The 22,469-nt window shown below is 45.1% G+C and overlaps 1 protein-coding gene across 1 annotated transcript in view; it reads right to left on the reverse strand.

Annotated features, from left to right (window-relative positions):
* TTC36 (tetratricopeptide repeat domain 36) overlaps positions 1-22,469 on the reverse strand; it is a 47,947-nt gene that overhangs the window by 15,770 nt on the left and 9,708 nt on the right. The window contains exon 2 of the mRNA XM_075189723.1: positions 7,281-7,469. Coding sequence (XP_075045824.1) covers positions 7,281-7,469 — 189 coding nt within the window. The remainder of the gene's footprint in view (positions 1-7,280; positions 7,470-22,469) is intronic.

Genomic DNA, 22,469 nt, shown 5'->3' on the forward strand with positions numbered 1-22,469 from the left:
TACAGTTACAAGAAGATTTGAACTTCAAGGATAACAGATAAATTATTCTAAATAACACCCACAGAAATCTCCCTACAAGGATAATTGCAAGTGCAGACGGTCCAGAACTCAAAAATAGCCCGGCCTATCAGTGGCGCACGCAGGGGGGGTTTCTGAGTCTCCAGAAACCCCCCCCCATGCGTTAACTCAGTGCCCACCATATCGGCACTGTCCTATACAGCAGCCGCGGCGCTGTCAAAGAAGCGTCCGCGGCGGTGCTGTATTGTATACAGCAGCGCCGCGGACGCTTCTTTGGCAGCGCTGCGGCTGCTGTATAGGACAGCGCTGCCGAAACGGAGCTGCGCAGCAGCTCTCTCTCGTGGTTTTTTTTTTTTTGGTCAGGGGGGGGAGGAAACCAACCTCCTTCCAGCCTCCCACCTACCGCCCTCCCTATCCTGCCCTCCTCCTGCCTCCCTCCTCGTCATTCTCCTCTCCCCCCTCTCCCTCTCTGCATTCTCCCCCTTTCCTCCTCCTACCCTTGTGTCTCTGTCCGTCCTACCCTCCTCTTAGATTGTACGCTCCTTCGAGCAGGGCCTCCTCTCCTCCTGTTCTCCACCACCTTAACTCTGCTCTCCAGCTCCTTGTCTCCTCCGTGAGGTCCTCCTGCCCTTCTACCCCTCTAGCTACACCGCTGGGGGCTCTCACCTCTCATCTAGCTGTACATTGAGCTTCCGAGTTACTGTGCTTTTTGTTAACTGTTCCGTGCTGTCTCTCCCTGTATTGTGTTTCTGTCTGTCCCTGTACGGCACTACGGATACCTAGTGGTGCCTTTTAAATAAAAATTATTAATAATAATAATAATAATAATAAAAATAAATGTTGCCTGGGCATTTAAATTTCCCAAGCACTTGAAGGAAAGCTGCATGCAATTTCAAATTCTTTGGAATATAGTAAATTTTGCATACAACTCTGAGGTAATAAGGACAAGATGCAGTGTTTGATTCCATGCAAACAACCAGAAAAAGACATGGTAGCAACACATGAAGAAATATAAGCTAAACCACAGGTGCGACAAACCCAAACCTAGAAAAAACAGTATCCTGTATATGTGTCTTTGCTCAGCCTGTGCCACTTGACATCAACGGTAGGTTTTGAATGACATGACTAGGTGTCAGTGTAGTGCTTGTATATGATGTCCTCAGACAAACTGAATACATGATACTGTCTCCACAAGGCAGTGAACTGTAAATCTTTTGGTCTATGTCAAACTGAAAATCTAAAGTGATAACTGTGGTGACAGAAGGCCTGATTCATTAAGGATCTTAACTTGAGAGACTTCTTATTTCAGTCTCCTGGACAAAACCATGTTCCAATGCAAGGGGTGCAAATTAGTATTCTGTTTTGCACAGAAGTTAAATACTGACTGTTTTTTCATGAAGCACACAAATACTTGATAGCTTATTTGTACACTGACATTTAAAGTTGATATTTGTGTGCTACATGAAAAAACGGTCAGTATTTAACTTATGTACAAAACAGAACACTCATTTGCACCCCTTGCATTGTAACATGGTTTTGTCCAGGAGACTGAAATAAGAAGTTTCTCAAGTTAAGATCCTTAATGAATCAGGCCCCGAGTCACTAAACATACGCATTTAATTGTCCTTTGACAGGACATAGTAAATGGATCTCCCCATGTGGCATGTTCCAGACATGGGTACCCACAATGCAATAAAAACAAGTGTATGTGTGCGTGTGTGTTTAGATTGTAGGCTTAACATGAGGCAGGACTACATATTCTCTATTCTGGTTGGTGCTATATAAATAAATAATAATAATACTCAATCAAAAGAAACAGCACACCAATCAGGAATGGTAGATAACAGATTCAAGGAGAAAAAAATATTCTGAACCAGTTATTCAATATATTGTATATTATATTTTAAAGTGGCTATACACATTGCAATGTTTTAGCCAATTCGATTGATTTAGAACTGGGCACAAATTGCAGTGTGCTTCGGACCAACAAATTGCTGGAGCCAATCAAAATTTTGATGCCTGGTAAATCTAGATGACTTATAACTACATATGTCTATGTATGCAGTCATTGTCTGACCATTATAACTGTGCCCTATATGATCTGGCCATTCAGCCTGAGTGACAGACAGTTTGATGTTCCAGACTTGTCGACACACATCTATGTTTGTGTATGATCAAACCAACATAGATTTGGAAGCTGGACAGTCAATCTGAGCAGCCAAATCACCCTGTGAATGGGCACCTCTTTGCTATATTCAAAAGCTTATACTTCCTGTATTTAAATAAGTTGTATGCATGAACAGATCATATAGAGGTGCATTTGACACATTATTTGACAAGAGCCTAGTCTGATTATTTTGTGCTGTTGCTAACATTTACATGCTCAGATTGGTGACTGGTGGGTCTAGCCATTTTACATGTCATATGCACATGCAGGTGTATATGTATATGTATATGATGTATGGAACATGGCATACCCAAGCCCCATAACAAAATTTTGGCGAGGGCATGGCAATTCTATTCACCTCTTTGCCGCATAGAATCCGCACTCCCTGCAAGGGGCGGTAGCTACGCCATTGGGCTGACCTGACCTAAAATACTCTGTATTGCTGTTTTAATTCTATTGTTCTGAATCGCAAGAGCCTCACCCATTCTTCTTCTGCTTGTCTATGTGACTCCTGTTTTGAAGAATGAAAATAAAAGGTGCTAAGGTCAAAATCAAAACTCCTATAGAAGATTAATGAAACGTGTTTCATTAATTAGCATCTTTAAACCTTACAAAAAGCCTCTTACATGCCAGAGAAGCATACATACAGGCAGAGCCTGATTAACGTTTTGGTCTCTCTGGGCTATACAGATTAAGGGAATGGAGGCCTCTGGGCTAAGGCCCCCCCCCCCCCCCGTGATCCGAGCTGCCCGCGCCCCCCCCCTGTGATCCGAGCTGCCCGCGTCCCTTCCTCCCCCCGGCACTTACCTCCTTCTCCGGCGCGCTGTACGCTCTTTACTGAGGAGATCTCATGAGAGTGAGACTCACGAGATCTCCTCAGTAAGGAGACTACAGCGCGTCTGAGAAGGACCACAGTGAAAGTGCTCAGCAGCACTGATCACGCCGGGTGCCCCCCAGCCCCCGACCGATCAATACTGCTGCTGAGCACTTTCAAGGGCCGCCTGGATGCCATAGGCCCCTGGGCTGTAGCCCAGTTAGCCCTATGGTTAATCCGGCCCTGGCTATAGCCCAGGGGCCTTGGACAGCCGGGGGGCCCTAACAAAGATTATTACTTAATGTCAGCGATCAGGTCCCTTTCATTCAAGTTAGGCGGGCGCAGCTTACAGCAAATCTGATACTGTTAGCTGCCCTGGTGTCAGTGCAGGCGCAGTGCACAGCATGCTGCTTAGTGAAGAGGTATCATAAGACTATGACATAGTCTCATAAGACCTCCTCACTGACCAGCACACTGCGCACCATGCCCACACTGACAGTAGAGCAAGAAGAAATAAGAGGCGCCGCCCGGAGGCTGAACCCTGCAGCGTAGAAGAGCAGTTAAGTACTGTTTATCTATGTATGGGGGGAGCGTAGGTGATAGACTGGGGCTGAGGGGGGTCATGACGGGGGGATGGGAGATGAATTGGATGCAGGGGGGATGGGGCACTTTACAAATTACTGGTAGGGGTGTGCACCGGCCACTTTTGGGGTTTTGGGTTCTGATTTGTTTTGCCAAAACACCCCACGAAAGGTTTTGGTTCTGATTTTGGGTTTTGGGTTCTGATTTTTTTTTAAAAAAAGCATAAAAAGTGCTAAAATCCATATTTTTTTGTTTTTTTTTCACTCCTACACTATTATTAACCTCAATAACATTCATTTCCACTAATTTCCAGTCTATTCTGAACACCTCACACCTCACAATATTGTTTTTAGGCCAAAAGGTTACACCGAGGTAGCTGGATGTCTAAGCTAAGCGACACAAGTGGGCGGCACAAACACGTGGCCCATCTAGGAGTGGCACTGCAGTGGCAGACATGATGGCAGTTTGCAAGAGTTTGCTAGAGGTGCAAGATAGAATTGTCCTTGGGCCCTCCCACCCACCCTGATGTTGTTGAAATAGGACATTCGCACTTTAACAAACCAATCAGGAACAGTGAACGTAGTTTAATCTCTGGTACTAATATTTCTGGACAGCAGGAATAGTGAATGTAGTTTAATCTCTGGTACTAATATTTCTGGACTGCAGGAACAGTGAACGTAGTTTAATCTCTGGTACTAATATTTCTGGACTGCAGGACTATCTCTGATCGAGATGGTGGAGGAAATTGATGAGGAGGGTGTTGTTGGTGTGGATACAACAGGACCAAGGGATTTAGGGGTCCCTGGGCTGCTGACGGTCCTAGTCACAGGTCCTGAACTAAACACTGAATTATGAAGGTTCTTCAGGTGAGGTATAAGGGAGGTTGTCCCTAGGTGGCCAAGATCCTTACCCCTGCTTATTTGAGCTTTACATAAGGTACATATGGCCATACATTTGTTGTCCGGATTGGGATAGAAATAACTCCAGACCGAAGAGGTGCATTTTTTGGTCTTCTGCCCAGGGCTTTTTCATCCCATGGACAACAACTGTTTCCTTCCCTGGTGCCTCATTTAAGATAACCACATCAGCATCCTCCTCGTCAAGTTCCTCCTCAGCGCCAGCTACATCAATATCCTCCTCCCAGTGTACAACATTCACACCTTCATTAGCCAAATCTGTAACTGGACTGTGGGTGATCCTTCCAACATATGCAGAGGGCGTGCTGCAAATGGTGGAAGGAGCCACCTCTTCCCGTACAGTGATGGGAAGGTCAGGCTTCGCAACCACCAACACCCTTGGACTCACCTTGGGGATTTGTGATGTCATCTGTTTAGAAGGCAGAGTTGTTTGCTGTGTTGTTGATGACAGCTTAACTCTCTTTATTTTTTTGGAGGGGGGGGGAGGAGGAGGGCTTAGATCCTTGGGTGAAGCTGAACCACTAGTCCTGAACACGGGCCAGGGCCTAAGCCGTTCCTTGCCACTCCGTGTCGTAAATGGCATATTGGCAAGTTTACGTTTCTCCTCAGATGTTTTTAATTTAATTTTTTTGCTAATTTAAGTTAACTTTGGGTTTTTGGATTTTACATGCCCTCTACTAGGAGATTGGGCATCAGCCTTGGCAGACGACGTTGATGGCATTTCATCGTCTATGTCATGACTAGTGGCAGCAGCTTCAGCACTAGGAGGAAGTGCGTCTTGATCTTTCCCTACTTTATCCTCCAAATTTTTGTACTCCATTATAGTTTAATCTCTGGTACTAATATTTGTGGACTGCAAGAACAGTGAACGTAGGTAAATATTGCAGTACTAATATATCTGGACTGCAAGAACAGAGAACGTATTTTAATTTCGCAGTACTAATATTTCTGGACTGCAAGAACAGTGAACGTAGGTAAATATTGCAGTACTAATATTTCTGGCCTGCAAGAACAGTGAACGTAGGTAAAAATTGCAGTACTAATATTTCTGGACTGCAAGAACAGTGAATGTAGGTAAATATTGCAGTACTAATATTTCTGGACTGCAAGAACAGTGAACGTATTTTAATTTCGCAGTACTAATATTTCTGGACTGCAAGAACAGTGAACGTAGGTAAATATTGCAGTACTAATATTTCTGGCCTGCAAGAACAGTGAACATAGGTAAATATTGCAGTATTAATATTTCTGGACTGCAAGAACAGTGAACGTATTTTAATTTCGCAGTACTAATATTTCTGGACTGCAAGAACAGTGAACGTAGGTAAATATTGCAGTACTAATATTTCTGGCCTGCAAGAACAGTGAACGTAGGTAAATATTGCAGTACTAATATTTCTGGACTGCAAGAACAGTGAACGTATTTTAATTTCGCAGTACTAATATTTCTGGACTGCAAGAACAGTGAACATAGGTAAATATTGCAGTACTATATTTCTGGACTGTAAGAACAGTGAACGTAGGTAAATATTGCAGTACTAATATTTCTGGCCTGCAAGAACAGTGAACGTAGGTAAATATTGCAGTACTAATATTTCTGGACTGCAAGAACAGTGAACGTTTTTTAATTTCGCAGTACTAATATTTCTGGACTGCAAGAACAGTGAACGTAGGTAAATATTGCAGTACTAATATTTCTGGACTGCAAGAATAGTGAACGTAGGTAAATATTGTAGTACTAATATTTCTGGCCTGCAAGAACAGTGAACGTAGGTAAACATTGCAGTACTAATGTTTCTGGACTGCAAGAACAGTGAACGTAGGTAAATATTGCAGTACTAATATTTCTGGATTGCAAGAACAGTGAACGTATTTTAATTTCGCAGTACTATTATTTCTGGACTGCAAGAACAGTGAACGTAGGTAAATATTGCAGTACTAATATTTCTGGACTGCAAGAACAGTGAACGTAGGTAAATATTGCAGTACTAATATTTCTGGACTGCAAGAATATATTGCACTAAAAAATTTTTTTATACTTTTCAAATAATTTTTTTATCTTTTTTTTAAATTATTTTTGTATAATTTTTTTGTTATTTTTTTTATTTTTTTATGATTTTTTAATAATTTTAAAATAACAATGGCCTTAGAAGAACAGAGCACAGGACACAGGCAGCACCACTGGACTCAGCAGTACAGAGCACAGGACACAGCACCACTGGACTCAGCAGGACAGAGCACTGGACAAAGCACCACTGGACTCAGCAGGACAGAGCACTGGACAAAGCACCACTAAACTGATCAGAAGGACAGAGCACAGGACTAAGTAACCACTTCAATAAGCAGGACAGAGTGACAGGGGCTCCCAAACTACAACCTCCCTCTTCAGTGATCTGACCCAGAATGAAGATGGCGGCCGCGAGCGGGGAATTTATGACATCCGAGTCTCGTGAGATCCGACGCGAGACTTGGATGTCATAGCCCCGTTTTCGATTCATTTCGCCGCCGGAAGTACCCGAACAGTGCTCGGATCCCGTCGGATCCGCACTGTTCGGGTGGGCTCGGATTAGCGCAATCCGAGCCCGCTCATTTATAATTACTGTTGGCCTCACAGTACCCTTAGCCCAGGGGCCTACATTGGCTTAATCCGGCCCTGCATACAGGAGAGAACCAAAGCCCTGAGAAATAGTTGATAGTTGAAGTCAATGAATTAAAGCATTTTTGTAGTCCCACAATGTAAGTAATTCTTGCTATGCAACATACAACTTTACTATATTTTTACCTGTCACATTCCCCTCTAGTCGTAGAGCCTGAGCACGATTATTGTATGCAGATGCCCGATCAGGAAGGAGGGCAATAGCCTCACTGAATTTCTGCACAGCTGTCTTCACATCTCCAGTATCCGCTGCATTAACACCGCAGAGCTCTAAGTTACGAGCTTCTTCCACAAGAGCAGCTGGGAAACTGCTATCTATAACACAGTATCAAAATTGTGAGCTCAAAGTATGCTACAGAATGGAAATATTAAAATGAAGATTTTTGCATGTTCAAGCAGACTTAGTGAATATAGTATTAACTTATGTTACCTTAGATCAGTGGTTCTTAACCAGGGCTGCATGCTTCCCCGTGGGTGAAAGTTATCACACTAGATTTTTAGCATAAAATCATTTTTAACATTTAAATGTGTGAGTGTATACAACTCATCTTCGAGCGACAATTAAGACAGGCTACAATTTCATGGGCGGAACAGGGAGGAGAAGGGGTGTATATACAGTAAGGGAGTGCCAGGTTCAAGTGCACGCAGCATCATCCAATTCAAGCTTTGGGGCGTCTCTAAGGTAAATGATTTGCAGTTGTATCACTTGCACCAGGTACACTTGCATCTGGTGTCAGTGCCAATGATGATGGTTCCGTATACATGCTAGAACATGTGTTTGCAATGAAGAGTGAATGTAAAAATGCACTTTGTGTATAGTAGACATTAACATCATAATGTATTTCATGGGCGGGTCACTATATTATTAATATGTTTCAATATTTTGATACTTTTTTTTTTTTTTGTGCTGTTATGAGTGTTTTGTCGCTATCAAATAACGATTGTCGAATCTCGATTTGTGTTTCCAATGCACAAATATTTATTCTCAAAAAGTAGCAGAATATATTCAAGCGAAATAATAAGTACAGCCGTTACTTATCGCAGGCGCTCTGGATCCAGTGTACAGTCATTCAGTCCTGAAGTCTGTGGTCTAGGTGACTGAACACTGCATGAGAGCTACTGCTTATATGCAAACAGAGATACAGTCAAACAATGTAGGTGGTATAGCTTGCTTCTATTGGTCCAGGCATCAGGAGGGTCCAGGGGGTTACACATCATAGGCTGATTCAATCTAAGGAATCCAAAGGTGGGGGTCTCTCCAGGGGATGAGCTCTGTTCTTCCCGCCAAACTGCTCTGTTCTTCCCGCCACACTGCTCTGTTCTTCCCGCCACACTGCTCTGTTCTTCCCGTCACACTCCAATTACAATCAGTCCATTTGCATTTGACAGTTAATAATCATAGAAAAGATTTATTCCCTGACATCAATAACTAGAGTATGCAATGTGCAATCTCTTCGCTGAATGCACCAAACAGCTGCTGATGTAAAGGGGATTACTATGATATTAGACATATGACACATTTCTTTTAACCTGAACCATATGTATCACTAATATGCATATAACTTATAATATTACACATAAACACTACTATATTTCGACATAAATAACTGTGTTGCAACTACGAATAATGTGTACTATTTACAAATATGTGTGTTGGTTCCATTACACTCCAAAAAGGATCTATTAGCCAACCCTGTCAATCACATTCCCCAAGTAAAAAGAAAGAAATTCGGAGAGGCACAAGAGGTGGAAAATATCAGAAATTAAAAAGATATGCTATTTCTGCCAATGAAGAAAAAAGTCCTATAGTTAACCTTAGTCAACACACCCTTACCGAAGATCAGACATCACTTCTACAGAAGGGTCTTAAGTTTGCACCACAATCACAACCCAATAAATTCGAGATGTATCTCGATTTGCATAAATTTGTAAGGAAATTATGTCTTAAGAAATATTTTTTGAGACAAACACAAGAAAATGTACAGAATAAAGAAATTTCTGAGTATAAACATACAGATCTTAAATCAAGCAGCAAATTTTATCCATCCTTAGTGAAAGGTTCATCTATTGTAACATTTCAGAAGTTGGTAGAAAAAGAAATAGAATCACTTCCGGAAAAAATCAAGTCCAAACAAAACATATCACAAGGTGAGAAATTAGCTATGGAACAACTCAAAAGGAATAATGATCTAATAATCAAGCCAGCTGATAAGGGAGGGGGTATAGTGGTCATGGATGTCATTAACTATTCCAGAGAGTGTGAGAGACTCTTGTTAGACGAAAGCACGTATAAAAAACTCGAAAGAGACCCCACTTCCCAGTATCTGGTAGAATTGAAAGAACTGCTGGAAGAGGGACTACATTTAGGTATATTGAATAAAAAGAACATTCATATTTGTGTATTGAGCATCCAAGAATACCTGTGTTTTATTTTCTACCGAAAATACATAAAGACAAAACCAACCCTCCTGGTCGTCCGATAGTGTCTGGCATTAATAGTATCACTGCCAACCTATTAGGCTATATTGATTACTTTTTACAGGATCTGGTTAAAATCCAACGGAGCTATCTCAAAGACACAACAGCAATTCTAAAGAGTTTAGATAAAATCAAATGGAAAGATTCTTACCATCTAGTCACATGCGACGTGAAATCGCTTTATACTTGCATAAGACATGCAGAAGGATGTGAACACACATACTATTTGTGACAGACCCGGGCCTTATATTGAGAATATCCTGCCAACCCGGTCTGTCCTCAGTGGGCCAACTGAACAACCATGGCCCACTCTGTTATTAAATGCCGCCCGGTGGCCAGATCTCTTATTGCTGTGGTGTCCAGAGAGGGAGGGGAGAGGCAGCTCACAGGAAGTGGGAATCAGCTGTGGACCCTGTGACATCAAAAAGTAGTGGAATGGGTTAAAAAGAGGAGGGTCAGGACCTTATCTAAAATCAGGAGGGGGTCTCTCCCTGTTTGCTAACTATTGTTCTAGCAAGTCTGCAACACAGTCCGAATGGCACCATCACCGCAGGGGGGAGACCACTGATGTCATGCACTATTTCCACCCCTGTTACCACCCAAACTCTCCACACCACCAATCAGAAGAGGACAATGAGTGGGGGGTTGTGGAAGGGACAAAAGGGGAGCTGTCTGGGGGAGGCAGGAAGTTGTTGGAGAATCTTGAGACAGTGAGGACTTGGACTGTTGGAGAGTAACCGTATTCTCGCAGGGCCTTAAAGGAATGCTTAAGGCAGGAGCTTCTTGACAGAGATCGGACAGTGTACCTCTAGGACTGATTCTGTTACCACTCCATCGGGAGACACTCGCAGATTCTGGGGAATTGGTGAGCCTACATCGGTAGGGAGACTATACCCAGGGTCCCACCAATCTGGTGGAGAGTTGGCCGAGCGGCTGGGATCAGCAAGATACACAGACCCACCTTAAGGATCAGAAACCGTGGCCCACTTGGATTGTCAGCTGTGGATTTTATTACCAGGAGTTTGGGCCTGCTAGGACTCTGTGCTTGGAGGTAACCTGCTGGGGACTTTGTTGGGGAGTTTTTACTTGCACTGGTGATTTTCTGACACTTGATATATCTGGTGGGGGAACAAGTTTCTCCTTGGGGAGCACTGTTGTATTTTACTAAGTGTGTACACTTTGTTTAATAAAAGGGATTATTATTTCTTTCCTGTCACCTTACCTGTGTGACCTGTGAGCCTAGAGGACAGAGTATCTAGTGAGCTTTGGTTCTAACCCCGGTGTCCTCACAATTTTGGTGGCAAGCAGTGGGGTCACACAGTCCCAACGTTTGGGTAGAGCGCAGGGACTCGTATCCAGATACGGTCAGGCTCTGTAAGGACACAAGTCAACAGTCTGTCAGCACCAGTGTTAGTAAAAAAAGAACCTACCTGGGAAGTCAGCAGGAATGGCCACAGAAGCAGAGCAGATCAGTTTAAAAGCCACAGAGAGATTCTATATGAAAGCAAGGAAACAACACTTGCAGGGGTTCTGCAGAACCAAAGGGGTGGACTTTGATGACACAGACGTGCGTGAAGTTCTGGTGGCCAAACTAATGGAATGGAAAAGGGCTTACCCTGTGGAGATGGAAGAGTCAGAGGTGGAGGAGGAGGAGGCCAAAGGCCAGCCACAGAGACCCCCCAGTGGGACACAACCCAGACCACCGTCCGGCACTCCAGCAGTGTTTCAAGATTGGCTGACAGCACTGGGGGAAAGGGCAACCCTGCATGAAAGGGCAGCCGTACTCCAAGCAATGTTGGGGGTAGCAATTGAGGTACCCCAGATGCAGAGAGAAGAAGGTTGGGGAGAGGCCCGGTTGAGACCTCAGCTGGGATATAGTGGAGTCCCAATTTTTAAAGAGGCAGTTGCAGACATTGATACCCATCTCCAGGTTTTTGAAAACTTGATGGGAGTCCATGGGATTGAGGAGGAAGAGTGGTCCAAATATCTGGGACCCAGCCTGACTGGGAGAGCGCTGGAAGCTTACCAGGCTCTAAGCCCTCAAGAATGTGGGGATTATGGTACGGTGAAAAAGGCGCTGATGGTAAAATTCCAGTTAAATGCAGAGACCTACAGATACAAGTTCAGGACTTTAAATAAAGGAGGGTCACAGTCGCACCAGGAATTTGCCAGCCAGCTACAGAGGGCCTGTGAGAAATGGTTGGAAGGGAAAGGGGCTTGCTCCGCTAAGCAAATTAAAGAGCTCATTATGCTGGAGCAGCTGACTCTAAAAATGGCCCCAGAGATCCGGGAATGGCTGGCGGACAGAAAACCTGAGACCCTGGAGGAGGCAGCAGGGCTAGCTGATGAGTATGTGGTGAGTCGACCCAGGTGGAGAGCCCCTAGTATGCCTAGTCAAGCAGCTGCAGGGAGGGGGAGCCGACCAATTCCAGCAAGTCTAGCGACACCTGGAGGCCCCTTTATTAGAGAGAACTCTGCCCGGAATCCAAGAGATGAACCAGTCCGATCCAGACCCTGGGACCTGAATCCAAAGAGGTGCTATCGGTGCAACCAGGTGGGGCACTTCCAGAGAGATTGTCCCTGTATCAAAGGTCCGATGCCAGGAGCCAGAGCTGCACCAGTGGCCGCTGTACAGTATGCCCCAGGAGATTTTGAAATCGGCATTGAGGCCGAGCCACCCTGTCCTGATGTGCCAGAGGCAAGGGACGGGGTGTATGTGGTGAACCTGATTTTGGGGGAGGGGAGGCAGAGCCCTAGGAATATGCAGGGTCATCTACAGGACGTGTGGGTGGGGGACTGCAAGGTCCAGGGGTTGAGAGACTCAGGAGCATCCCTGACCCTGGTGGAGCCTGATATAATTAAAAGATCCCAAGTTATGGAGGGACAGCAGGTACGGATTTCCACGGTGGGGGGCCATCTTGCAGATATTCAAGTGGCCCGGGTACATTTGGATTGGGGGGCGAGATTTGGAATGGTGGAGGTGGGCATCCTGGATGGACTACCAGCAAAAGTGATTTTGGGGAATGATTTGGGCCAGGGAGTGGTCACTCACTTTGTGCAAGCTGTGACCCGCAGCCAGAGCTGAGTGCAAGCCACAGCTGCACAAGAAGCCGTAACGCCAAGGAGACCACCAAGACTAACCCCAGAAACCAGAACCAAGGAGCCAGAGGCAGCACCATTGGTGAGTAACCCTAAAAGATCTGATGTTGTACCAGAAATTGATTTGGGGGAGGAGGACAGAAGGGAATTTAGGAAGGCCCAACAGACTGACCCATCCCTAGCCAAACTGAGGAGTGCAGCAGACGCTGGGGGAGGTGAAGTGGCAGGCAGTAAAGTAGTGTGGGACAAAAGGCTGTTATATAGGGTAGTCACCCCCACCCTAGATCAACACCCAGGGACAGAAGTGAAGCAGTTGGTAGTACCCTGGGCTTACCGGACCCATTTATTAGCGCTGGCCCATGACATTCCAGCAGCACTTTGGCACCAGAAAAACGTTGGCCCGGGTGTTGCGGACTTTTTTCTGGCCTCAAGTCACCCAGGATGTGAAACGGTACAAAGCCTCCTATGACACCTGCCAGAGAATAGGGAGAGCCCCTAAGAAAGTCCCACTACAATCCCTGCCTATAATTGAGGAGCCCTTTGCACGGGTGGCTATAGATATCGTAGGTCCATTAGCCATCCCCAGTTACACCGGAAAAAGATTCATCCTCACCCTGGTGGACTTTGCCACCAGATACCCAGAGGCAGTAGCCCTGTCGTCCATAGACGCAGAGCATGTGGCCCAGGCTCTGGTGGACATTTTCAGCCGGGTAGGATATCCCAGGGAAGTGGTTACTGACCAGGGGACCCAATTCCAAGGGGACCTAGTCCAGACCCTATGGGAAAAGTGCGGCATTAAGCCCCTGTGAACCACTCCGTACCATCCCCAGACCAATGGGTTATGTGAGCGTTTCAATGGAACGCTGAAACACCTCCTGAAGGCATATGTACAGTCTGAAGGGAGAGACTGGGACAGGGCCCTGCAGCAGCTCCTGTTTGCATACAGAGAAGTGCCCCAGGAGTCCACCGGATACTCTCCTTTCGAACTTTTGTATGGCCGGAGGGTACGAGGCCCCCTAGACCTGGTTAGAGAGAGCTGGGAAGGAACGTTCCAGGCTAATGAGCAGCCTATCCTTAAATATGTAGAGAAGATGAGGGAGAGGATGAAGAGGGTAGCGCAGCTGGCGCAAGGCCATTTAAAAGGAGCCCAGGCAAGACAGAAAGAGTGGTACGATGCCCACGCTCAGGATAGGAAGCAGAACGCAGGACAGAAGGTGATGGTGCTAGTCCCAATGAGACGGAATAAACTTCAAGCCACCTGGGATGGCCCATACAAAGTGGTGAGGCAGGTAGGGCCGGTCAACTATGTAGTAGCGCTGGATGATGAGGAAACCTGGCTGAAAACCTTCCACATCAATCGACTAAAAAAGGTTATGTGGAACGGCAGATGGCAGCAATGGTGGTGTGTTGTCCCCCCATGGGTCCCACAGAGGTAGACCCCCTACTGGAGATGATAGGGGAGGTGAGAGAAGAAAAGGGGGTGGAGACCGTGACAGTGGGGACGCAGCTAGGAGAGGGAGAGAGGCAGGAAATAAGGGAGGTGCTGGAAAAGGAGCAGGCCCAATTTACCTGTAAGCCCGGGCGTACCCACCAAGTCAACCACCATGTAGACATGGGGGAGGAGAAGCCCATAAGGCAGGTAGCATACCGCATGACCCCCGCAGTACTGGTCCAAGTACGGAAGGAGATAGAGGAAATGCTGGCCTTAGGAGTAATTAAGAAGTCAAATAGTCCATGGGCTGCAGGGGTGGTATTGGTCCCGAAGAAGGATGGGACTACCCGCTTCTTCGTGGACTACCGTAAACTAAATGAGGTCACCACCACTGATGCTTATCCCATGGCCCGAATAGATGAGCTACTAGACAGGCTAGGGGCAGCCAAGTTTGTGTCCACTTTGGATCTGAGCAAGGGCTATTGGCAAATTCCCCTCACCCCCAAAGCTCAGGAGCGGTCAGCCTTTATAACCCCACTGGGATTGTTTGAATGTACGACCATGCCCTTTGGGATGAAAAATGCTCCAGCCACATTCCAACGGATGATTAATGACCTGTTGGGGGGGTGTCAGGAATTTGCCCAGGCTTACTTAGATGACATTGCCATCTTCAGCCAGACGTGGGAGGATCACTTAGTGCAAGTGTCAGAGGTCCTGAGGAGAATCAGGCAGGCAGGGTTGACCATTCGCCCAGACAAATGCTTCATGGCAATGGCAGAAGTGCAATACTTGGGGCACCGTGTTGGTGGGGGAATCATACGCCCTGAACCGGCAAAAGTAGAAGCCATTGTTCAGTGGCCCCGACCCACCAACCAAAAGCAGGTACGAGCATTGCTCGGGATCGCAGGGTACTACAGAAAATTCGTGCCTCAGTATAGCACTGTTGCCAGGCCCCTGACTGACTTGGCAAAGAAAAAATACTCCAGACATATAGAATGGACCCCAGAGTGCGAGGGAGCCTTTGACGCTCTGAAGGCAGCATTGACCCAGTCCCCAGTGTTAGCAGCCCCAGACTTCAAGAAACGATTTCTGGTACAGACAGATGCTTCAGGGTGTGGACTCGGTGCTGTGCTCAGCCAAGTGGGGGAGGATGGGCATGAGCACCCAGTGGTTTATTTATCCCGAAAGCTTGTGGATAGAGAGGTAGCCTATGCCACAATTGAAAAAGAATGCCTGGCCATAGTGTGGGCCCTAAAGAAATTACAACCCTACATTTATGGGCAAGAGTTCACAGTAATTACAGACCACAACCCCCTTTACTGGTTACAAAGATCTTCTGGGGAAAATGGGAGGTTATTACGGTGGAGTTTAGCATTACAAGGTTATAACTTTACTATCTCGCACAAAAAGGGGAAAGACGGACGGACTCTCCAGAAGAGAGGAAGAGAACCCTTCATTAAGGAACCCACCGTGCCAAGGTAACATCTGGAGCCTGACCACCAGACTCCAACTGTCCCCTCGATTTAATAAGGGGGAGGTATGTGACAGACCCGGGCCTTATATTGAGAATATCCTGCCAACCCGGTCTGTCCTCAGTGGGCCAACTGAACAACCATGGCCCACTCTGTTATTAAATGCCGCCCGGTGGCCAGATCTCTTATTGCTGTGGTGTCCAGAGAGGGAGGGGAGAGGCAGCTCACAGAAAGTGGGAATCAGCTGTGGACCCTGTGACATCAAAAAGTAGTGGAACGGGTTAAAAAGAGGAGGGTCAGGACCTTATCTAAAATCAGGAGGGGGGTCTCTCCCTGTTTGCTAACTATTGTTCTAGCAAGTCTGCAACACAGTCCGAATGGCACCATTACCGCAGGGGGGAGACCACTGATGTCATGCACTATTTCCACCCCTGTTACCACCCAAACTCTCCACACCACCAATCAGAAGAGGACAATGAGTGGGGGGTTGTGGAAGGGACAAAAGGGCCTTAAAGGAATGCTTAAGGCAGGAGCTTCTTGACAGAGATCGGACAGTGTACCTCTAGGACTGATTCTGTTACCACTCCATCGGGAGACACTCGCAGATTCTGGGGAATTGGTGAGCCTACATCGGTAGGGAGACTATACCCAGGGTCCCACCAAGCTGGTGGAGAGTTGGCCGAGCGGCTGGGGAATTGCCACTGGCGTACCTGCTGCTGTCGTAAAGTTTCTAAGATGCCAAAGGGCCCCAAAATCATGCACTATCCCGAAGGCGTACCTAGAGTCAGTATATATATTAGCTGATTTACCTTCTGCCAACTCACACGCTCTCCTTAATGCTACTAGTTCCGCCACTTGGGCTGAGTGAGGTGGGCCAAGGGGTTCAGCTTCTACCACACCCTGATCGTCTACAACAGCGTAACCAGTACATAGTTCTCCCGTCTCTGTCTGTCTATGACAACTCCTGTTTGTATAAAACGTATGGGGGTGTCACGTATGTCGGACCTTGCAGTAAAGGTCTGGTTCAGGTGTTCCATACAATCATGCGTATCAGTACTCTTGCCTAACTCATCATCAACCAGGGTCTCCTCACCTCCCACCCTTTGTGTCTCTAGAGACACTTATGGAAGGTATGTAGCTGGATTTAAGGTGCTACATCATTTGATGATAGTGTTTGAGGGTGCCATCAGAGCTAGTTCCCACTTTGTGAATCTAGCTGAAGAAACATGTCTGGTTTGAGCTGAATTTAACAGAGCTGATACAGCATGGGGTGTATTGACAGTTGAATTATGTCCTGAAACTACGTCCTCGCTCTTACTTACTAGAAGAGCAGTTGCTGCTACACTTCTGAGACATGTTGGGAGTGATCTTGCCACAGTGTCCAATTGTGCACTGTAGTATGCTACCGGTCTGCTAGCGTCACCATGTTTCTATGTGAGGACACCTGCTGCACAACCATCAGCTTCCGTACAGTATAGTTCAAAAGGCTTTCATAATCAGGTATTCCCAATGCAGGTGCTCTAGTCAGAATATCTTTGAGATTAAAGAACGCTTGCTCTGACTCTTCTGTGTGTACGACACGTTCTGGTTTCGAGGAAGAGACTAGCTCCTGCAATGGTAATGCCAGAATAAAAAAAACCTGGGATCCAGGATCTACAGTATCCACACATCCCCAAGAAGGTACGAATCTGCTTCTGGCTCTGCGGCAGAGTCATGTGTTGTATAGCTTCAATCCTGTCGGTTGTCAGGTGTCTTAGCCCCTTGGTGAGGCAGTGTCCTAAGTATTTGACCTTAGTCTGACATGGCTGTAATTTATCCTTTGCCACCTTGTGCCCTGTTTGTGAGAGATGGAGCAACAACAATTTAGTATCATGTAAACATGACATAAAAGAATCAGAGCACAGCAACAAATCGTCCACATATTGAATTAGAACAGACCCATTGCGGGGTTGAAAGGATTGCAAGCAGTCATGTAAGGCTTGGGAGAAAATACTGGGGCTGTTAATGAACCCCTGCGGTAGTCTGGTCCATGTGTATTGCACTCCCCGGTAGGAGAATGCAAAAAGGTATTGGCAGTCAGGGTGAAGAGGGACTGAGAAGAAAGCAGAACATAGGTCAATGACAGTAAAATGACTAGCAGATGGTGGAATCTGCATGCGGATGACAGCTGGATTCGGCACTACGGGGAATTGGCTCTCAACAACTTTATTAATTCCCCTTTAGTCCTGGACTAATCTATAGCCCCTCTCCCCACTCTTCTTCACAGCGAAAATGGGACTATTTGCTCTGCTGGATGTACGAAGTAAAATCCCTTGTTGCAACAGCCTCTCAATAACAGGATATACCCCCAATTCCACCTCCAGTTTTAATGGATACTGTGGGATTTTTGGAGCTACCCTACCACTTTTTAGATTTACCATGACAGGGGCTACGTTTGCCATTAGTCCAGTGTCCTGTCCATCTCTGGTCCATAGTGAACCTGGTATTTCCAGCAACATCCCCTTTACTTGAGATGGACTTTGTTCTATAACAGTAGAGTGTAACATTAACCTTTGAGGGGTGTCCAATATATCCTGTACCTCATGCGCGACCTTCTTTAGTATGTCTAAGAACACACCATCTGAAGTACAGTATATGACACATCCCATTTTACATAACAAATCTCTCCCTAGCAAGTTAGTAGGAGCCGCTGCAGCTAAGAGAAACGAATGCTTAGTATGCAGGGGCCCGATAGTAACTTCAGCGGGTTTAGTTAGAAGATAATGTAACACTACTCCCGTTACCCCCATAGCTGGAATAGTCTAACTAGTTACCTGTAGCTTGAAAGGAGAGGTTATCACAGATCTGGCCGCCCCTGTATCTATAAGAAAAGTTTGCTTCCTACCAGCTATGTCAACTATCATTATTGGTTCTTCTCTCAGACTCTCAGTTAACCTCACTGGCTGTAGACTACAGGTATGACCTTACCTCTAGCGCTGACTATTGCTTTGCTGCTGTAATATGCGCGGGCAGGTGTGAGTCTTCTAGTCTATGTGAATCCCTCCTTGGAGGATATCTATGCGACCCTTCATTAGAATTATTTCTTCCCTTAGTACAATCTCTCCTCATATTTCCTTCTTCTTTGCAATTATAACATCTCAACATTCTGCGTTTCCTGTTATGTGGGTTATAGGCTGGTGGTCGTGTATGCATTCCCTCTAATGCTTGTATACTCACCGTCATCAACTTGTCACTCTTTTCTTCCTTTTTCCTAAAGATATTTTTATCATGCTGCACAGCAGACTCCCTAAGGGAATCTACCGTGATGCCTCTCCAATTAGTTAATGAGGTTTGTACTCTGGTTTTAAAATTTTCCCTAAGACCATCCATTAGTACTCCTACAGCTACTTCCCTGTGATGTGGGTCCTCCCCTATGTTTGATATCCCAGTGAACCATGTTATCGCTGCTATAGCTCTACTAAAGTAATCTGATGCTGTTTCACTATCTTTTTGTTTTATAGTGAAAATCTTACTCCAATTCGCTACTACTGGAAAATAGATGGCTAAATGTTTGACAATCTGTTCTATATTCTCTTGATTAATCTCATCTGTCAAGGTGTCGTCTTCCTCCAACGAACAATCTTTAATAAATTGTTGTACGTTAGTATTGGGAGGAAGACACGCCCTCAACACTACACGCCACTCCTTATCTGTTGGTTCGTGTGCATTTCCCAAGTCTTTAACAAACTTCTGACACTTAGCCAACTCTTTTCTAGGACCTGGGAATTCAGTCATAATGGAACGTAATTCTGATCTAGTCCAGGGACAATGCATTGTAACATTTCTTAAAGGAACTACACCATCCTAATCCGCCTTCCCATTGGGAACTGATATTGTGCGGACTGGATACGTACCCACTGGTTCACTATCTTCAGGGTTAGCTACTTCAGTACTTTGAATATTGTCTCTCTTAGTGGTCACACTAATCTCACCTATCTCAGCCATTGCCCCCTTTCCATACTTACGCTGAACCTCTAACATATTAACAGCATGGGCAATGGCTGAAATTACCGTGGGTTCATCCTCTTCTTCAGAAACACTTGCTTTTAACTGACTTAAAACAGGATATAACTTAGCAATTTCTTTTTTTTCATTTTTAATAACGGCTGTACTTACTCCCCCCGCCACACAGGTTGGCGGGGCCACGCTTCTCAACGGCTACTTCCGTTGTGCGCGCGCTTTTCGCCACGCCTACTTCCGCTGTGCACTTGCTGCTCTGCCACATGTTGCCTTCCATTTGCCACAATTTTAAACAGTCATTATGTTTATTTCTCACTTTTGTTGACTTATTAAAAGCACACTTTATCTTTTACGTTATTTGATACCTCTGCATTAAAACTCCCTATTGTTGGGAAAGGCCTAACACAATCTTTGGTCATCTTGACCCACGTGTCGCAATACGCAGTTGCGTATGCACCATATTTATTACACATGAGAAATCTTGCTGAACCAATAGACCCTTCCTTAGGGAGTACCTCGGCCATCTCTAGTGTCTTCTTAGCACCCATGTTGAACAATAGGGTCCCAGTAATATCACAATATCCTGCCACACAAATAGGGTTCCAGAAATATCACAATATCCTGCCACTAATTTCAACACTCTGCCACCCGCAATCTACCGCTAGAGATATTTTACTGGCCCGTGAACGTATTTGCTACAAGCTGTGTCCACTCGCTTCCTCTCGTATTGAACGAGGACCCCTAATACAGAAATATCAATGCGGACTAAAGGGTTATCAGCTCCTCGATTACCCCTGACTCTCCAACAAAATCTGTTGAGTTTATTACGTCTGGCAGCATCCGGTTAAGTCAATTACCAGCCTTACCAACGTAATTCCTCCCCGTTACCCTCAAGTCACAATCACGGCTTTCCTTGCCGTGCGGTGCAATAGCAACGCTTAAAGCTTATCAGCAAGCGATGAGATTACCCTTGGGTGCACGTTGCGAAACTTGCATAGTTTCCGCCCCCGGTATACCTGCCTTGTATACCGTACACCAGTTGGGCACCTGCCTCGTCAGACAGCAACTGACACTCTATTCAACAATAGATCAAACCTTAGTGTATTTAAAGTCAACAAATCACACGACATACACCTTTTCTGCGCAGAAAATCAAAGTTCCCAACAACAGTAATAATGTCCCAGAGGTTTTAACAAGTAATTATACTATGCATGTATAACAACTATCAAAACGATTGTTTAACCACGTGGCAAATCTACCGGAAGTTCGCGTATGCAAAGCAGGAAGTACACTTATGCTAAGCAATGCAATACAGTTAAAACGCACAATGACAGTAAAAAGAAACAGTTTTCTCTTTTGTCCCTAGATTCAGTTAGCGTACCTTAGATAATGCAAAACGGACATTCGGTTTCACAACACAGAGTAAAATTCAGGTTTTGAACACATTGCGTTCTTACCCGTATATGACGCGTCTCCACCCTTTGTTGGGGAACCGAAATCCGTTGGTCTTGCGTATCGTCCGGCAACGAAACCTCCAAACTCAAGAGCCCCCAAATTGTTATGAGCGTTTTGTTGCTATCAAATAACGATTGTCGAATCTCGATTTGTGTTTCCAACGCACAAATATTTATTCTCAAAAAGTAGTAGAATATATTCAAGTGAAATAATAATAAGTACAGCCGTTACTTATCGCAAGCGCTCTGGATCCAGTGTACAGTCATTCAGTCCTGAAGTCTGTGGTCTAGGTGACTGAACACTGCATGAGAGCTACTGCTTATATGCAAACAGAGATACAGTCAAACAATGTAGGTGGTATAGCTTGCTTCTATTAGTCCAGGCATCAGGAGGGTCCAGGGGGTTACACATCATAGGCTGATTCAATCTAAGGGATCCAAAGGTGGGGGTCTCTCCAGGGGATGAGCTCTGTTCTTCCCGCAACACAGCAAAATTTCTTCCCGCCACACTGCTCTGTTCTTCCCGCCACACTGCTCTGTTCTTCCCGCCACACTCCAATTACAATCAGTCCACTTGCATTTGACAGTTAATAATCATAGAAAAGGTTTATTCCCTGACATCAATAACTAGAGTATGCAATGTGCAATCTCTTCGCTGAATGCACCAAACAGCTGCTGATGTAAAGGGGATTACTATGATATTAGACATGACACATTTCTTTTAACCTGAACCATATGTATCACTAATATGCATATAACTTATAATATTACATATAAACACTACTATATTTCGACATAAATTACTATGTGTTGCAACTACGATTAATGTGTACTATTTACAAATGTGTGTGTTGGTGCGAATGTATACTAAAGTATAAAAACTGTTATTGCCACGTGTTGTGGCTGGATACGCCCTTCCACGCCGTAGCGTGCTCTACGCATAATTTCAGACAAGACCAATCAAGTTTGCTCGATATCAATTGAAATCACTTTATCCAATTTGCTGACTTTGACAGTGCATTCTCCCAGGACTTTATATTCCATATTGTATGTATCCTGCAGTGCATTGTGTCTGTCAGTGCAGAGCGTACCTAGACCCGTAATCAACAAGAGACGTCTCTTCACATCTGCTTGCAGTTGAATACGGACGTGCGTGTGCTTAATTTATGTGTGTTTTCTAAAAAAACGCACATTACAATGATTTTTATATTCCTTAATAAGACAGGCCCTATATGGGGAAATGGACAAAATGAGGTAAAAAATTCTGAATGTTTTCACAAATTTTTTAATAGTAGTTTAACATAATTAGTGCAAATTCAAACACAATTAGACTTCTGAATACAGTGATACCAAATATGGGCAATTTATATGAAATCTAATG

The sequence above is a fragment of the Mixophyes fleayi genome, chromosome 11 (assembly GCF_038048845.1).
Source record: "Mixophyes fleayi isolate aMixFle1 chromosome 11, aMixFle1.hap1, whole genome shotgun sequence".
NCBI classification, from domain to species: Eukaryota; Metazoa; Chordata; class Amphibia; order Anura; family Limnodynastidae; genus Mixophyes; species Mixophyes fleayi.